The 19991-nt window shown below is 42.2% G+C and overlaps 1 protein-coding gene across 6 annotated transcripts in view; it reads right to left on the bottom strand.

Annotated features, from left to right (window-relative positions):
• TAF2 (TATA-box binding protein associated factor 2) overlaps positions 1-19991 on the bottom strand; it is an 89205-nt gene that overhangs the window by 63962 nt on the left and 5252 nt on the right. For 4 of the 6 annotated variants that reach the window (XM_025264951.3, XM_006074700.4, XM_025264952.3 and 1 more), the window contains exons 3-4: positions 14041-14201; positions 1135-1253 (exon numbers count right to left, since the gene is read on the bottom strand). In XM_025264951.3, the coding sequence (XP_025120736.2) occupies positions 1135-1253; positions 14041-14201 (280 nt within the window). Of the gene's footprint in view, positions 1-764; positions 790-1134; positions 1254-14040; positions 14202-19991 lie in introns of all 6 variants that reach the window. The other 2 variants (XM_045162764.1, XM_025264955.3) reach the window with 2 other exon arrangements.

Below are 19991 nucleotides of genomic sequence, written 5' to 3'. Positions count from 1 at the left end.
CAAATCCTGCTAATCCTGCTTGTGACTTTGAGGAGTAGGAGCAGGGAGTGGGGTAGGTGGGAAGGATTACCCAAGAATTGACATTATGCAGCATTATTCATTATACTTTATTTCTAAGCAATAAATATGCATTGCATTCCCAAGACTGCTTCCTAGGTGGCTCAGTGGTAAAGAATCCGCCTGCCAGTGCAGGAGACACAGAAGACTTGGGTTCAGTCCTTGGGTCGGGAAGATCCTCTGGAGGAGGAAACAGGCAACTCACTCCCGTACTCTTGCCTGGAAAATCCCATGGACAGAGGAGCCTGGTGGGCCTCCGTCCATAGCTTGAAAAGAGTCGGACACAACTGAACACACACACACACACACATATCCATCATTCACAAGATTAAAAAAAAATGTTTCTTTTAATTTCCCCCAGAACATGACAACAATACGGACTTTTTCCAACCCCTGAATATACAATGATGACCTTCCATGCCTTTCCCCTAAATTAGGCCATATCTCTAAAAAATAAACTCCTCCCCCCACTACACACACACAAACTATCCCAAAAAAGCAAAACAAAGTACTTTACTTCCTTATTTTGATTAATTTTATACAGCAAAATAAAGGTAGGCAGAGATGTATAATAATTAAAATAGCTGTAACTTTATACAGGAAAAGAAAAAATTAGAAATAATAAAAGTGTGCAGAGTGGGTGTTAGAAACCCCAGGTTCTAGCCTTGGCTCCTCTCCTCATCAGTCACATTCAGCAGGTCACTTACTCTCTTTAGACTTCAGATTGCTTTTCTGCAAAAGGAAGAAACTTAATAAGATGATTTTCTAGGATCCTTCCTTTTACAAAACTCTGTAATTCTAAACTGACTTAGTATCATAAGGGTTCTGAAATCTTGACAAAGTATTCTATCCATTTGTTTTTTAAAATAACTTTCACTTTAAAAACTACATTGAAATGAGTTGCTTTTTGTTGATTGCTGTTTTCCTATTAGCCAGTTATCTTTAAGGAAAAAACCTTCCAACTCCTATATATCTCAGCTGATTATAATTTAAATACCATAAACTTTCATGAAAAGCTTTTAGTTACTGAAACCAACATGATTTAACTGTACAGTCAATATGTTCTTGATATTTTACCATCGACGTGTTTCCACAACTCTGACGGAACCTTAATGCACAGCTCCCCATTCCCTGCATCAGGATCCACAGCACTAACCGCAGCCGCGTAAGCATTGGAAAAGTAATTGAGATTTCTCCTGGGGAGAGGGGAAAGAAGAGAGAAAGCCAGGCTTAACAATAAGACACATATTTCACCAAATGTTTGCTTAAATACTTGGCACCACTTGTTTGTAAGCATTATATCATCTTACATAAATCACAGGAGTGCTTTTTAGCCAAGTTAACTGTAGATTTATTGCCCAAGACAAAAACTTGTGTAAGAAGGCCAAACCAGTCAAACCTAAAGGAAATCAACCCTGAATATTCACTGAAAGGACTGATGCTAACGCTCCAACACTTTGGCCACCTGATGCAAAGAGCTGACTCACTGGAAAAGACTCTGGTGCTGAGAAAGATTGAGGGCAGGAGGAGAAGGGGATGAGAGAGGAAGAGATGGTTGGATGGCATCACTAACTCGATGGTCATGAGTTTGAGTAAGCTCCGGGAGTTGGTGATGGACAGGGAGGCCTGGATGCTGCTGTCCATGGGGTCGCAAAGAGTCGGACACGACTGAGTGAACAACAAACGCAGCGGCATATACGTCTATTAATAGAGTCTATTCACCGATGCTCTGTGTTTATTATGACCATCACAGCCTTCATTAATTTTAGAATACCAAAGCCACTACAATTTCCTGATACAAATGTAAAGAATACAGGTAGAACTGAAAAAATAATTATTATCTATCTGGCAAAAATTTGAATGGATTCAACAAGCTTTATAATCTGACAGAAATTCAAGATGTTTAAAACGAGTCAAGATTAATTCCTCAAAATATAACACTGCTCCTCCTCACTCCAGAGTACATGACAACGTAAGCTCAATGAAGGAGGGGAGCATTCGTGTGGTTCACCGTTACATCCTCTAAATGCCAGGGGACTTTCAATAGGTAGGCTTAGTAGCTCAGCCGTGTCCCACTCTCTGCAACCCCACAGCCCACCAGGCTCCTCTGTCCATGGGGATTCTCCAGGCTGGAATACCTCGAGGGGCTGCCATGCCCTCCTCCAGGGGATTCTCCAGGCTGGAATAGCTCAGGGGGCTGCCGTGCCCTCCTCCAGGAGACTCTCCAGGCTGGAATAGCTCGGGGGGCTGCCATGCCCTCCTCCAGGGGATTCTCCAGGCTGGAATAGCTGGGGGGGCTGCTGTGCCCTCCTCCAGGGGGTCTTCCCGGCCCAGGGGTCACGCCCACGCCTCCTGCACTGCAGGGTCTTTCCCGCTGAGCACCTGTTCAGTGGGTGCTTGGCCTTGTCTCCCACTGGATGAAGCCATAAACAGAAGACTTATGGAAGTATGAAAACACTGTTCTCATCTGATTTTCTATCTTTTCCATAAAGTAACTCATATACATATACATTCATACACACACAGATCACATTTCCTCACTGCAACCAGCGAAAGTAACACAGAGGAAATGGAACAAAGAAAAAGGGCAAGGAACAGCGAGAGCAAGACAGGAAGATCAGACGTGATTCTGTGAGACACGCTGCTGTGACCTGCACGCCAGTCGTCGTGGCCTGAGATGAAGCCACCAAGGACAGTCGGTGACATCTCACCAACTGAACACATCTTTAACTTGTGAAAAGACAAGTTTCATGTACTCTACAGAATGACTGTAGGGAAAATAAACCAGGACGAGCCATTAAAGAAACATTACATACCCTCAACATGACAGAGGCCATTCTTCCCCACCTGCAGCTCTACATTAACCAGGAAGGATGTAACACCAACCACGGCTTTAAAAACTACAAAATACAAGATTCTGAAAGCAGTTAAGCCAATTTCTCAGTACTTTTAACACTGCCTTTCTGTTAGATAAATATGTGAAATAAAGGGCATAAAAACTCCAGGACCACAATAAAAAAGAAATATATGTTTTTTGACATACCATCTTTTCTCTTTTAATTATCATACAGTAAAAGTAACTTTCTCCCTTTGGTATGTAATGCTGTGAATGTCAGCGTATGTAGCCACTACCACGACTGGGATACAGGACGGCTCCGCCATCCCCGAGTCCCTTGTGCCAAACACACGGAATCATAAGGATGCGTTTTTGAGGCTGGCTTTTATCTCACTCAGTATGTCTTTGAAATTCATCTAAGGTGTACATGTACCGGCACTCTGTCCCTTATTATAATGAACAGTATTCCACCGTACAGACTGTACCACAGATTGTTTATTGTTCATTTACTCATCCACTGAAAGACAGGTGGGTTCTTTCCAGCTTTTGGCTATTAGGAATAAAGCTGCTACAAACAACTGTGAATCAGTTTTTATGTGAATTTAATTTTCATTTCTGCAGTACCAACAGGCAAGTGTGGGACTGCTGAGTCATATGGCAACTATAAGTTCAGCTTTATAAGAGTCTGCTAAGCTGTTTTCCTGTGAGTATGGTTTCAGTGTGTCTGCCCCCTGATGCCCTCTTGCAACACCTACCGTCCTACTTGGGTTTCTCTTACCTTGGGCGTGGGTCAATCTAATCACACTAGGATCACAGCATTGTCTAACTCAATGAAACTAAGCCAGGCCCGTGGGGCAACCCAGGATGGGCGGGTCATGGTGGAGAGATCTGACAGAACGTGGTCCACTGGAGAAGGGAATGGCAAACCACTTCAGTATTCTTGCCTTGAGAACCCCATGAACAGTATGAAAAGGCAAAATGATAGGATACTGAAAGAGAAACTCCCCAGGTCAGTAGGTGCCCAATATGCTACTGGAGATCAGTGGAGAAATAACTCCAGAAAGAATGAAGGGATGGAGCCAAAGCAAAAAGAATACCCAGCTGTGGATGTGACTGGTGGTAGAAGCAAGGTCCGATGCTGTAAAGAGCAATATTGCATAGGAACCTGGAATGTCAGGTCCATGAATCAAGGCAAATTGGAAGTGGTCAAACAAGAGATGGCAAGAGTGAATGTCGACATTCTAGGAATCAGCAAACTGAAATGGACTGGAATGGGTGAATTTAACTCAGATGACCATTATATCTACTACTGCGGGCAGGAATCCCTCAGAAGAAATGGAGTAGCCATCATGGTCAACAAAAGAGTCCGAAATGCAGTACTTGGATGCAATCTTAAAAATGACAGAATGATCTCTGTTCGTTTCCAAGGCAAACCATTCAATATCACAGTAATCCAAGTCTATGCCCCAACCAGTAACACTGAAGAAGCGGAAGTTGAATGGTTCTATGAAGACCTACAAGACCTTTTAGAACTAACACCCAAAAAAGATGTCCTTTTCATTATAGGGGACTGGAATGCAAAAGTAGGAAGTCAAGAAACACCTGGAGTAACAGGCAAATTTGGCCTTGGAGTACAGAATGAAGCAGGGCAAAGACTCATAGAGTTTTGCCAAGAAAATGCACTGGTCATAACAAACACCCTCTCCCAACAACACAAGAGAAGACTCTACACATGGACATCACCAGATGGTCAACACCGAAATCAGATGGATTATATTCTTTGCAGCCAAAGATGGAGAAGCTCTATACAGTCAGCAAAAACAAGACCAGGAGCTGACTGTGGCTCAGACCATGAACTCCTTATTGCCAAATTCAGACTTAAATTGAAGAAAGTAGGGAAAACCACTAGACCATTCAGGTATGACCTAAATCAAATCCCTAATGATTATACAGTGGAAGTGAGAAATAGATTTAAGGGCTTAGATCTGATAGATAGAGTGCCTGATGAGCTATGGAATGAGGTTCCTGACATTGTACAGGAGACAGGGATCAAGACCATCCCCATGGAAAAGAAATGCAAAAAAGCAAAATGGCTGTCTGGTGAGGCCTTACAAATAGCTGTGAAAAGAAGAGAAGCAAAAAGCAAAGGAGAAAAGGAAAGATATAAACATCTGAATGCAGAGTTCCAAAGAATACCAAGAAGAAATAAGAAAGCCTTCTTTAGGGATCAATGCAAAGAAATAGAGGAAAACAACAGAATGGGAAAGACTAGGGATCTCTTCAAGAAAATCAGAGATACCAAACAAACATTTCACGCAAAGATGGGCTTGATAAAGGACAGAAATGGTATGGACCTAACAGAAGCAGAAGATATTAAGAAGAGGTGGCAAGAACACACAGAAGAACTGTACAAAAAAGATCTTCACGATCCAGATAATCATGATGGTGTGATCACTGACCTAGAGCCAGACATCCTGGAATGTGAAGTCAAGTGGGCCTCAGAAAGCATCACTATGAACAAAACTAGTGGAGGTGATAGAATTCCAGTTGAGCTATTCCAAATCCTGAAAGATGATGCTGTGAAAGTGCTGCACTCAATATGCCAGCAAATTTGGAACACTCAGCAGTGGCCACAGGACTGGAAAAGGGCAGTTTTCATTCCAATCCCAAAGAAAGGCAATGCCAAAGAATGCTCGAACTACCGCACAATTGCAGTCATCTCACACGCTAGTAAAGTAATGCTTAAAACTCTCCAAGCCAGGCTTCAGCAATATGTGAACCGTGAACTTCCTGATGTTCAAGCTGGTTTTAGAAAAGGCAGAGGAACCAGAGATCAAATTGCCAACATCTGCTGGATCATGGAAAAAGCAAGAGAGTTCCAGAAAAACATCTATTTCTGCTTTATTGACTATGCCAAAGCTTTTGACTGTGTGGATCACAATAAACTGTGGAAAACTCTTAAAGAGATGGGAATACCAGATCACCTGATCTGCCTCTTGAGAAATTTGTATGCAGGTCAGGAAGCAACAGTTAGAACTGGACGTGGAACAACAGACTGGTTCCAAATAGGAAAAGGAGTACGTCAAGGCTGTATATTGTCACCCTGTTTATTTAACTTCTATGCAGAGTACATCATGAGAAATGCTGGACTGGAAGAAACACAAGCTGGAATCAAGATTGCCGGGAGAAATATCAATAACCTCAGATATGCAGATGACACCACCCTTATGGCAGAAAGTGAAGAGGAACTCAAAAGCCTCTTGATGAAAGTGAAAGAGGAGAGTGAAACGAAGATCACGGCATCCGGTCCCACCACTTCATGGGAAATAGATGGGGAAACAGTGGAAACAGTGTCAGACTTTATTTTTCTGTGCTCCAAAATCACTGCAGATGGTGACTGCAGCCATGAAATTAAAAGACACTTACTCCTTGGAAGGAAAGTTATGACCAACCTAGATAGCATATTCAAAAGCAGAGACATTACTTTGCCTACAAAGGTTCGTCTAGTCAAGGCTATGGTTTTTCCTGTGGTCATGTATGGATGTGAGAGTTGGACTGTGAAGAAAGCTGAGCACCGAAGAACTGATGCTTTTGAACTGTGGTGTTGGAGAAGACTCTTGAGAGTCCCTTGGACTGCAAGGAGATCCAACCAGTCCATTCTGAAGGAGATCAGCCCTGGGTGTTCTTTGGAAGGAATGATGCTAAAGCTGAAACTCCAGAACTTTGGCCACCTCATGTGAAGAGTTGACTCATTGGAAAAGACTCTGATGCTGGGAGGGATTGGGGGCAGGAGAAGGGACGAGAGAGGATGAGATGGCTGGATGGCATCACTGACTCGATGGACATGAGTCTGAGTGAACTCCGGGAGTTGGTGATGGACGGGGAGGCCTGGCGTGCTGCGATTCATGGGGTCGCAAAGAGTCGGACACGACTGAGCGACTGATCTGATCTGATCTGATCTGAAGCTGTTTTCCAGAACAGCTGTACCATTCTGCATCCCCATCAGCAATACCTTACCAGTACTTAGTCAACATGCTCTACTAGTTAAAGACTACTTCGGACATTTACAGGTTGTAACTTCTCTTCAATAAAATTTCAAAAACACGAAATCTGAAAGCCAGTTATTGGTGAAATTTAAAAATAAAAAAAATCATTGTTACAAAAAAGCTAAATTTAAACATTATATATTAAACCACTCTGTTTTTTTTTTTTAATGGAAAATTATTCTCACTTAATCTCATTTCCTGAGAAAAGGTAAAGTGGTCCAAATAAAATGGTGAGTCATTATAAATGGAATCTGTTGGAAAACCAGTTTTGAGGAACAATCTTCTCATGGCTTGGATTTTACTGTTTCCTTTCATAATACAAATCAAACATGTTTCCTTTCATAATAACCTAATAAAAGCCAAAAATTACAAGGCAAGATTATAGTAATAGTTTTCAATTTCCAGAATGATAATAACTATAAATACTAACACACCCCGGCCTATGACCACCACAGTGCCAATGCCCAGGCTTCCTTAGGGAAACACAGCTTAAAGAGGAGTGATGCTACAGAGGATATTGATAAACAAGTACATTAGTGTAAAATCAAAAGAATTTTCTCCAAGAACCAATTATAAATATCTACATTAAATTAAAATAATCTGTTCTTTGTCAAGAACATGTACTTTTAAAAACTGAACGTGCAGATTCTGCAAAACTTAAGATTCAACTGTTTATAAACTTTATCTCCATTAAAAAAAAAATTCATGAAAGCAAAATATATCACATCAGCAAAGTGTATATGCTCTAAGTATTCAGCTCCATGAATTTTCACAAAACCAACGGAAGCAGCAATGCAGAGCAAGGGCCGAGCCTTTCACCGGCGCCCAGCGCCCTCGTGCCCTCCCTAGCCGGGCCCTGCTCCTCACCAGCGGGGGCGCCAGTGTTCTGACGACAGTGGGGCAGGCCAACAACTCGACACGCCTCCCTCCGTGTGTGACTTGTTCTGTCCGACATTGAATTTGTGAAATCCATCCACATCTTTGCACTTAACTGTTGCTCATTCACTCTCATTATTTTTAGAGTTCCAATAGTGAACCTACCATTCTACTGCTGACAAGTTTTCAGGTTATTTGCAGCTCTGATGATTACAGATGCTGTTGAGAACATGTTGGGTATACGCACGTGAGTGAGACTCTTCAGTCACAGAGCACAACCAACGTGGATCTCAATTTACATTTCTATTAACTGTGTCTGAAAATTAATTACGCTATATTCCTGTCAACATTCAATTTTCTCTTCTGTCCTTAGTTTTGACAGTTCACAGACAAAATAAAATAAATAAAAGACTGACAGAAAAATTCATTTTCCAGAAACAGAACCAATATCAAAATTAATAAAAACGAGGGGCGTTCCTGGTGGTCCAGTGGTTAAGACTTCATGCTACCCATGCAGGGGGCACAGGTATGACCCCTAAGATCCTGAACACGGCATGGCACAACCAAAAAATAAAATTAAAATGCCTTCTTAAAAGTAATCAAAAAAACATTTGACATGATGCCATGAAATAAGGCTGTTCAGAGAAAACTCTACTGTAACAAGCTATTCTATGAAAAGGCCTAGGGGATTCCACTGATGACAAGTTTAAACCTGAGTGAATTTAAAGTGGCTATACAAAAAATGTCCTAAATCATGATGGTGTGGTCATTAACCTAAAACCAGACATCCTGGAGTGTGAAGTCAAATGGGCCTTAGGAAGCATTACTATGAACAAAGATAGTGGAGGTGAGAGAATTCCAGCTGTTATTTCATATCCTAAAAGATAATGTTGTTAAAGTGTTGCACTCGATACGTCAGCAAATTTGGAAAACTCCGCAGTGGCCACAGAACTAGAAAAGACCAGTTTCCATTTCGATCCCCAAAAAGGCAATGTCAAAGCACGTTCAAACTACTGTGCGGTCGGGCTCACTTCATATGCCAGCAAGGTGACGCTCAAAACCCTCCAAGTTAGGTTCAGCAGGACGTGAACCAAGAACTTCCAGATGTATGAGCTGGGTTTCAAATAGGCAGAAGAACCAAAGATCAAATTGCCTACACTGGATGGATCATAGAAAAAGCAAGAGAATTCCAGAAAACACTGACTTCTGCTTCATTGATTATTCGAAAGCCTTTGACTGTGTGGATCACAATAAATTATGGAAAATTCTTAAAGAGACAGGAATATCAGACTATCACACATATCTCCTGAGAAACCTGTATGCAGGTCAAGAACCAACAATTAGAACCAGATATGGAACAGCAGACTGGTTCAAAACTGGGAAAGGAGTATAACAAGGCTGTATATGGTCACCCTGCTTATTCAACTTATATGCAGAGTACATCATGAGAAATGTTGGGCTGGATGAAGCACAAGCTGGAATCAAGATTGCCGGGAAAAATATCAACAACCTCAGATTTGCAGATGACGCCACTATAATGGCAGAAAGCAAAGAGCCTCTCAATGATGGTGAAAGAGAAGAGTGAAAAAACTGGCTTGAAACTCAACATTCGGAAAACTAAGATCATGGCATCCAGTCCCATCACTTCATGGCAAGCAGAAGGGGAAAAAGTGGAAGCAGTGACAAATTTTTACTTTCTTTGGCTCTAAAATCACTGAAGCCATGAAATTAAAAGACGCTTGCTCCTTGGAAGGAAAGCTATAGCAAACCTAGACAGCATATTAAAAAGCAGGGACATCACTTAGCTGACAACGGTCTGTAAAGTCAAAGCTATGGCTTTTCCAGTAGTCATGTACAGATGTGAGACTGGTCCATAAAAAAGGATGCATGCCGAAGAATTGATGCTTTCGAACTGGGGTGCTGAAGAAGAGTCTTGATTCCCTTGGACTGCAAGGAGATAAAATCAATCGCTCCTAAAGGAAATTAACCCTGAATATTCATCGGAAGGACTCTTGCTAAAGCTAAAGTTCCAATACTTTGGCCACCTGATGCGAAGAAGTGACTCACTGGAAAATACCCTGATGCTGGGGCAGACTAAAGGCAAAAGGAGAAGGAGGTGGCAGAGAATAAGATGGTCAGATGCATCACCAATTCAATGGACAAGAATCTGAGCAAACTCCGTAAATAGTAGAGGATGGAGGAGCCTGGTGTCCCCGAGGTCGCAAAGAGCTGGACACAACTTAGCAACCGAACAACAATTTGAGAAGCCTAATGAATTTCAAGTCACTAGAAACACTGAGTATAGGTAAGAACAAAATGGTTCTACTGCTATGCATGTGTGATTATAGGAAGTCCAAATAAGAAGAACCCTATTTAGTTACAGGGTCACCACATGTAAGAAAACACGAGGACAAACGAGAGCATTCATGAACGGCAGAGGGAATGGTTCACAAATTTGCAAACAGTTTTCCATGAGGAATGACTGAGAGTACTGAGATGCGACAGACTGGAAAAGAGAAAACTTACAGGAAAACAGTTTTTAATTAGGATAAGTTTCTGAACATTGTAGCAAAACAGACGAACTCAATGTAATAAACAACTTTCTAACATTCAGAAATAATGAAAGGGGTGCTTTAAAAAACAGTGAGCTCAACAGAAGGTGAAACAGTATAGGGGAAAATTCCTCTTGAAGTTTTGACTAAACAAACCCCAAAGTTCTCTCCACTATGACAACTTAATTCCAAGCAATACTCTTAAAACAACTGCCAGTGAGGCACTGTGGATGAGTTAAAATATAAAACTATCCATATTACCTAACCATAAATAATAAAGGAATCAACCACTTCTACCATATGATATGAGCAAAACAGGAACATTTAAAATCTCTCTACACAGACATCTATATAAAAATACAGGACTGAAAAAATATATACAGGACTTAGAAAATCTAAAAAACAGAATTAAAAAATCAATTCTCATCAGTTTAAAAACGGCTTCAGTCGCTCACTCGTCACTTCTATCTTCAGTCAGCTTTACTTCTACTGTCACTCCTCAGTGGAAACGAAGACAGGAGACAGGAACTAAACTGATTCCTGAAACTCAGCAAAGTGGAGACTTTTTGAGTAAAATAAACAAACTCTTCTCAAGGTAGCAAAGCCTACCTGTGGAAGGGGAGAAACCCTAACCCTAACCCTAACCAGCAGGGGACATGTCAGCCACTGCAGGCCACACACGCACAGAAACAGTCTCTGGCAATAACAAAAAACAAAGAAAAAGCCACCAAAGAGACACAGCATCCATGGAAGCAAACTACACCTACAATATAAGTTCAAATAGAAAATATATTTGGAGAAACTTCAAGTGCTTATTTTCCTGGCAGACAATAAACCAGAGAGAGACAGAAGGGGAGAAGTCTTACACGGTACAGAACCAACAGGGTTTCTAGTTGCTAGGACAGGTAATTTAACATGTCAGCTAATGTTGACTTGGATAACATAGGAAGAAATGCCTTTTAATCTCTTATCTAAATGCTTCCCTCCCTTATATTCCCCCTGCAGTTCAAAGGCGCTACATCTCAACCAAGGTAAGCATACTCTTGCCATTAAAAATAGAGGGGTTTGGCACCTTAACTGTAAAACAAATAGGAAGAAAATGTGATGAAGTAGCATATTATTTCTTTGAATGTTAGGACATTCCGGTATATACTCAAGAGCAAGTTTAACCACTGAGTTTTAAGTTTAATTTTCAATTTCAAATCTACTCTATTCAATTTCTGCTTCAGCTTTAGTAGAAATTTTATTGCTTCATTCAACAATGAGAGTTACTCTGTAAACAAGAAAGCTGTTGTAAGTATCTAGGGACATGCTAAAGATCTTAGCTACCTGTCCTTCCCACAGTCTTCTTTAAAAATAAATAACATCATCACAAGAGATCATTTTCACACCTTAACTACCTGTGAACAAAGTCTTCTTTAAAAATAAATATCATCATTACAAGAGATCATTTTCACATCTTAACTGTAAGCAGTATTTCTTCTGAACCACTGGTATGCTTCTGTCTTGTTTTAGGAATCTTACAAACAATAGCATTTCCCTCTTTCATATGGTAACCAGAAATCTCAAAACCAAACCTACAGGTCTCCTCTAGTAACTTGAGTGTGGTACACACCATCCTGTACTTTTTTCACTCTTCATGATCGTTTCATTAGCTACTTTAAAAAACTACTGTCGAATAAAATTCTAAAACCAATCTCAAACCCTCTTTTGAACGAGTCAGAGAATAAACAAACACCAACAAAAACTGGCATCTCTCTTACAAAGTAAACAGGGCTCTAGAGCCAGGCAGGAAGCAGGGGTCCCTGAGTATTTAAGTGACCATGGCTAAGAGTGGTGGAGCCACTGAAAAGACAAATTTATTCTATTCTTTCCACTCTCCCAAATTAACCTTCGAAAATACTCTCCTTTATGACTCCCTTTTCTTTCTTTATCATACTAAAAGTGATGAGGCATCTTCCCTATCACTGGAGAAAAGTTTAAGGGGATATCATCACCTCAAAATTAACCAAGCTTGCTTCCTTAACAGATTTGGAGCCCACCGTTCCCATCACTGCACTGTCAGACTTTCTTCTTTGAAACCTGAGCAGCAACAACTGGGAAAGCAGCTGTGCAAACACTGTGTTTTGTGAGCAGCAGATGGAGAAGCTTCTTACCCTGTCCTCAAGTGCAGAGACCTAAACTGTACTCAGTCCTCTGTAACAGCCTACATGGGGAAAGAAACTAAGAGAGATGATACCTGGGTAACGGATTCACTCTGCTGTACACCTGAAACACAAGCCTGTACGTCAACTACAGGAGCCCGCTCTTCCTGTGGAAACCGTGAAGAGAGCATGTCGGGGGCAGCCTGCTTCAGTGGCCTCCAATGCTCTCCGAGTCCTACCGTTCTTTAAGAACCCTGGTTGGGTGGGAGGACAGGAGGCCTGGGATCTTGGTCTGCGTCCCTGGGGCGATTCATTCATCCATTCACTCTACAGATCTCTGCTGAACGCCAGGTGGTGCGCCAGCCTCTGAGCAGACAGCAGGGCACAGGCAGGTCTGCGGTCTGACCCTTGCTCTCGGGGAGCTCACTGGAAGCAGCGCATTCAGACAACGCAACTCGCAACCGGCACAGAGCGTGACTGACGTTACGGCGGGGAAAGCACAGGATGGAGCGCAGCTCCTAGCTGGTCAGTCAGATGGGATATGAGGCCTTTCTGCTTCACACGGGGGGATGAGCACCACACGGGACGGTGGGTTTGGGGAAGCTGTGCGACACTGTACAAGGCGTGAAGAGAGCTAGCACGCAGATGCTCTCCACCCCTAGACTGGTTAAAATAGCACCGCGACCGAAAGGGGCTTATAATTTACTAAAAAACAAGAGTTGACAGTTTAGGGCACTCTACCCCCAAATACTGAGAATCAAACGATACAATGCAATGCTATCGATGCATGCTATCAAAACTCTGAAAAAACAACTGCCTTCAAATGTACCTGACAGTATTTAAATCAGCACAAATCTTACTGGCGCACAATCAAGTCAAATGTTAAAAAGAGCCATAAGAATAATAAGCAATCCTATTTTCCTAGGGAAATAATTCAAAATAAAAGAAAAAAAATTTAGAAAATAATCAGACAATCCACAGTATACTGAGTAAATGGAATATTGCCTGACCATAAAAATAACAAAGTGAAAATAAGGTATTTAAATGAAAAATGTAGAACATAAAGCTGATCATTAAAAATATGTGTTTAATGATAAAATCAGAGGTAGCCTAGACAGATGCAGTATTTAAAGTGAAGGAATTAGGTATTTCAGACTTTTTATATTTTATAAAGCTGTCAAATATTTCGTAGAATAAAGTAGTTTCTCCTCTACAGATTACAGTATCCCCTAATTCATTAAAGATTATATTAATATCCATGAAACAAATTATTTTTTTTTAAAAACAAAAGTAGAAAACTGGCTAAGAAAATTTATTTAAAGTTCTCTGATAAAGGAAAATTAATAACTTACTACATTGACCAGAGCCTGTAAAATTTCTTGAATCAAATGGGCAAAGTGGCAGAAGCAAAAGAAGTTATACAATTACAGAAAATAAATTGGGAACCAGAGTCTAATAATAATCTAAGAGAATAACGATGAGAATGTTGATCCTTTAAGAAGCATCACGTTCACAAGCGTGAGACTCACTGCTTCGATTCACTGTGACAAACTTCCAGGGTCGGGTCATTATAAATGAAGGCAGCTTCCAAGTCGTTGACCCTCACGCGGTATATCCTACATTGCTTGCTGTTCAGCTTGATTCTATTTAAGTTTGCAACCGTGGGAAATATAGTCAGTTCCACAAATCCCTGTAAAGAGAAGGAATGATGATTTCATTATAATTAATACTGGTATACTTTAGAACATATTTCTTTGATTTCTACTACTTAAACACGTACTACACTCCGAGACAGAATCTCAAATAGGTATATACATCCAAGTGCTCTAACTTCACCTCAAGTACAGTTGTCTGAGTGACTAAATGGGTGTGAATTTATCATCCTGGTGTTTCACATTCACTATCAGTGAAAATTAAACCAGATGCTAGAAAAAAAAAATAAAATGACTCAAATGTAAGAATTTTATATATAATACAAAATTATCAAATATAAGAATTTTTTTAAATTTAATTTTATTTTTAAACTTTACAATATTGTATTAGTTTTGCCAAATATCGAAATGAATCCGCCACAGGTATACATGTGTTCCCCACCCTGAACCCTCCTCCTTCCTCCCTCCTACCATCCCTATGGGTCGTCCCAGTGCACCAGCCCCAAGCATCCAGTATCGTGCATCAAACCTGGACTGGCGACTCGTTTCATACATGATATTATACATGTTTCAATGCCATTCTCCCAAATCTCCCCACCCTCTCCCTCTCCCACAGAGTCCATAAGACTGATCTATACATCAGTGTCTCTTTTGCTGTCTCATACACAGGGTTATTGTTACCATCTTTCTAAATTCCATATATATGCATTAGTATACTGTATTGGTGTTTTTCTTTCAAATATAAGAATTTATAGACAGAGTGGAACCCAACAGGGAGTAAGGGGAAAAAAACCCAAGAGCAAAAAGAGACTCAAAACCAGTTCAGGGAGTAAAAGGAAACTGCCCCTGGTGACCTCCCGGGTGGTCCAGAGGTTAACAATCCACCTCCCACTGCAGGGGACTCAGGTTCAATCCGGCCGGGGAACTGAGACCCCACACGCCACAGGGCAACAAGGTCTGAGAGTGCCAACTACTGAGCGCACGCACCCTGGAGCCCCCGAATCACAGCAAGGAGCCCCGCACCACGATCCAGCGTGCCCCATCTAACACCAGACACGACCAAAAACTCATGAATATTTTTTATAAAAAAGAAAGAAAACAGCCTCTCAAAACAGGGTAAAAACTATACCACCAAAGCTAACAAGTATGCCTCTCTGCTCATGGGAGGTAAATCAGGACACGTGACGTAACAAGAGTTACAAGAAACATTTAGGCAAGGAGGAAAAAACCTACTGCAGCCTCCAAGAGCAGCAGACACTTCAAAGTGCTGGATGATTTTCTACCAAGCAGTCCCAAAGGCCATACAGTTCTACCACCTCAGCCTGGTGGTGAGCAAGCTATCTGAAGCATGTACAAGACATGAGAGACAGTTACATCCACTGTCCACTACCCTCTTGAGCTGAATCAAATGGGAAAGACAGACCAGTGAAACATAGAATGTTATGTCCAGTGAGTTTAATATTCTGGGTTGAAAACACAAAACATGGGAGGGCATGAAACAGTAACATTTCAAGGGCTGAAAATCCCAGGAATATCTAAAATAAAACTCAGGCAATAACCATAGAGAACAGGATTACAACAATTAATTATAAGGGCTATTATTAAGCACTACTGTGTATTACACTGGAATTCCATCACCTCCACTAGCTTTGTTCGTAGTGATGCTTTCTAAGGCCCACTTGACTTCACATTCCAGGATGTCTGGCTCTAGGTGAGTGATCACACCATTGTGATTATCTGGGTCATGAAGATCTTTTTTGTACAGTTCTTCTGTGTATTCTTGTCACCTCTTCTTAATATATTCTGCCTCTGTTAGGTCCATACCATTTCTGTCCTTTATCGAGCCCATCTTTGCATGAAATGTTCCCCTGGTATCTCTAATTTTCTTGAAGGGATCTCTAGTCTTTCCCATTCTGTTGTTTTCCTCTATGTCTTTGCACTGATCACTGAGGAAGGCTTTTTTCTCTCTCCTTGCTATTCTTTGGAACTCGGCATTCAGATGCAGTTGAGCTATTTCAAAGCCTAAAAGATGATGCTGTGAAAGTGCTGCACTCAATATGCCAGCAAATTTGGAAAACAGCAGTGTCCACAGGACTGGAAAAGGTCAGTTTTCATTCCAATCCCAAAGGCAATGCCAAAGAATGCTCAAACCACCACACAATTGCACTCATCTCACACGCTAGTAAAATAATGCCCAAAATTCTCCAAGCCAGGCTTCAGTAGTACGTGAACCGTGAACTTCCAGATGTTCAAGCTGGTTTTAGAAAACGCAGAGGAACCAGAGATCAAATTGCCAACATCCGCTGGATCATCAAAAAAGCAAGAGAGTTCCAGAAAAACATCTATTTCTGCTTGATTGGCTATGCCAAAGCCTTTGACTGTGTGGATCACAATAAACTGTGGAAAATTCTGAAAGAGATGGGAATACCAGACCACCTGACCTGCCTCTTGAGAAACCTATATGCAGGTCAGGAAGCAACAGTTAGAACTGGACACGGAACAACAGACTGGTTCCAAATAGGAAAAGGAGTACGTCAAGGCTGTATATTGTTACCCTGTTTATTTAACTTCTATGCAGAGTACATCATGAGAAACGCTGGGCTGGAAGAAGCACAAGCTGGAATCAAGATTGCCGGGAGAAATACCAATAACCTCAGATATGCAGATGGCACCATTCTTATGTCAGAAAGTGAAGAGGAACTGAAAAGCCTCTTGATGAAAGTAAAAGAAGAGAGTGAAAAACTAAGATCATGGCATCTGGGCCCATCACTTCATGGGAAATAGATGGGGAAACAGTGGAAACAGTGTCAGACTTTGTTTTTTTGGGCTCCAAAATCACTGCAGATGGTGATTGCAGCCATGAAATTAAAAGACGCTTACTTCTTGGAAGGAAATAGCATATTAAAAAGCAGAGACATCACTTTGCCATCAAAGGTCCGTCTAGTCAAGGCTATGGTTTTTCCAGTGGTCATGTATGGATGTGAGAATTGGACCGTGAAAAAAGCTGAGTGCCGAAGAATTGATGCTTTTGAACTGTGGTGTTAGAGAAGACTCTTGAGAGTCCCTCGGACTGCAGGGAGAGCCAACCAGTCCATTCTAAAGGAGATCATTCCTGGGTGTTCATTGGAAGGACTGATCCTCAAACTCCAACTCCAATTCTTTGGCCACCTCATGTGAAAAGTTGACTCACTGGACAAGACTCTGATGCTGGGAGGGATTGGGGACAGGAGGAGAAGAGGATGACAGAGGATGAGATGGCTGGATGGCATCACCAACCTGATGGACATGAGTTTGAGTGAACTCCAGGAGTTGGTGATGGACAGGGAGGCCCAGTGTGCTGTGATTCATGGGGTCGCAAAGAGTTGGACACGACTGAACTGAACTGATATGTCACACATTACACTAGACACTTTTGTGTATTTTAATCTCATTAACAACTTCAAGAGATAAATATTAGTTTATAGATTAAGGATTAAGAAAATTAGATCATTACTACATGGAGAACTGAGATTCACACCCACATCTACATGATCGCAACTGGCCCCCACTATGCCACAATGTCTTGCAGTGCAATGCTTTTCAGTAATATGCACGAATTTTTTTTTTAGATAAAATTTAGCCCAACCACTCAAAAGCCCATGTAGAGCCCCCTTTCCCCCAACTGACAAATAACAGTCATACATCTTTAAATTAGACCATCTGAATAGATCTACTTGCCTGGAAGCAGATAAGAACAAAAAAAGCAGAAGCAGTAACACTGACGAAGTCTCTGAGTTGAAAGGTGTTAAACTGTGAGCAACTGTAGAAAGACCTAAATTCCCTTCATTGGCAATCATGACCAATTGACATGAATGATCCTGGATTAGCTGAAAGACTGTAAGCAAAACTAAGATAACATCAAAAATGAACCACAAAAGATTATGGAAACTGCTGTCAAGCAGTAGTTACATGAGACAGAAGAATAAGCTTTGGCTTTCTAAACTAAGGCTAACAGTAATGAAACGGTGAATGGTGTACTTGGTCACGATAGGGAAAGCCCAGCCCCCTTGAGTCGTCAGGCCTCTGACACCACCTAGAGCCCTGACCTGCACCTGGCCTGCAACCCTGCAGCCGCAGCTCCGGCAGGGCAGCCCCAACTGGAGCAGGACGCAGCCTCCAGGGCTCCTAACTGCTCCCTCTTCCTGCTCCTGCTCCCGCCCCAGGAGCCGACCCCAACCGCCCTCCTCGAGTCCCTCCTCCTCCAGTCCCTCTAGCACCTTTTCTTAAGCTCCTTTACTTCCCCACCTTAGATGAAACATCTCTTGATTCCCCTTTGAAAAGAAGCTATACATTCTTTTACTCAGGCTTTCACGCAGCACAGGCTGTGAGAGCGAGGGCAGAACGGTGTCCTCGCGTTCTTAAGGCCCCAGCCCCACTACTCAGTAGCTGGATGAGCGTGAGCTAAGTTCCTCCAGCTCTCTATACCTCAGTTTCTGGTGGTGGTGGTGTACTCAGTCATGTCCGACTCTGCAACCCCATGGACTAACAGCCTGCCAGGTTCATCTGTCCATGGAATTTTCTAGGCAAGAATACTGCAGTGGGCTGCCATGTCCTACTACACGGAAGCTTCCTGACCCAGGGATTGAATCTGCGTCTCTTGTTGTCTCCTGCACTGACAGGAGGATTCTATACTACTGAGCTACCTGGGAAGCCCGTACCTCAGTTTCCTCATCTGCAAAACAAGAATAGCAATACTACCTGCCTTTTGGTGTTATTGTAACTGAGCAATTTAAAACAAGGAAAGCACTTAAAATCACAGCTGGCATCCAGTGAAAGCTTTTGTTATCCTTCTTAGATTCTGCTGCTTCTCCTATGCGTTCACGCCGCACTGAACACCATCCATCCTCTGTTCATTAATATCATCCCAATTCCCCAATATGCACTGAAAGTTCCTACGTTCCCTTTCTAACCCATCTCAGCCGTCACGCTGGAAGATGGACGCAGACACAGCTGATCCCAGCAGGAACACTGCTTCTAGTTCCTGCATTTCAGCTCCTACCTTCACAGCCCTTCTGGGACAGCAGTCAAGACCACACACTGGGAGGCCCCCCATCACCGCTCAGCATGGCCCCGGCGTGGACACTTTAAGCCTGAGTGTCCGCAATGCCTGTCGCTCCCGCCAGCCCTCCTGCAGACCCCATGGCCCGCTTCACTCCTTGGCCGCCTCCAGTCTCTCTCTAAAACCCTCCCTGGTGTTTTCAGGGCTGCTATCTTCCTTGGCCGTCTAAGATCCTTACCTTGAACCACTCTTGTGTCAACTATCGTCTCTCGCCCTTCGGCTACACGCGCCTATCTCCTCCTCCTGTTTTGAAGAGTTCCTTCCACTCCTCTGCTAGAGGCCACACTCTGTAGTGTTCTCAGAAGCCATGCTCTATTAATCACCTTCTCCTGTAACCATAATCTCTCCTCTCACAGGACTTTCCCCCACGCCTACAAACATGTTCAACTCTCTCCTATCTTTCTTTTAAATCTTAACTTCTATGTCACCTCAAATAAATTATTTTTTGCCCTTTTCCTGGAGTTAACTATATTTTGGTTGAGAACTGACAGTAATTCCTGGAGTCCCAGAACATTACAACAGTTCACTAGGCAGACTGGAAGTCAGGGGTGGGGGTGGTGGGGGTGGGGGTGGTGTCTGTGTGTGTGTGTGTTGTGGGGGAGGGTACAGAGGGGGGTTGTTTTTGCCAGGTAGTGTAGCTTATGGTATCTTAGTTCCCTGACCAGGGATTGAACCTGGGCCCTTGGCAGTGACAAGGCAGAGTCCTAACCACTGAACTGCTAGGGAATTC

Source organism: Bubalus bubalis, chromosome 15 (genome assembly GCF_019923935.1).
Source record: "Bubalus bubalis isolate 160015118507 breed Murrah chromosome 15, NDDB_SH_1, whole genome shotgun sequence".
Taxonomy (NCBI): domain Eukaryota; kingdom Metazoa; phylum Chordata; class Mammalia; order Artiodactyla; family Bovidae; genus Bubalus; species Bubalus bubalis.
The sequence above is the reverse complement of the archived record's forward strand: the minus strand, read 5'-3'. Positions and strand labels throughout refer to the sequence as shown.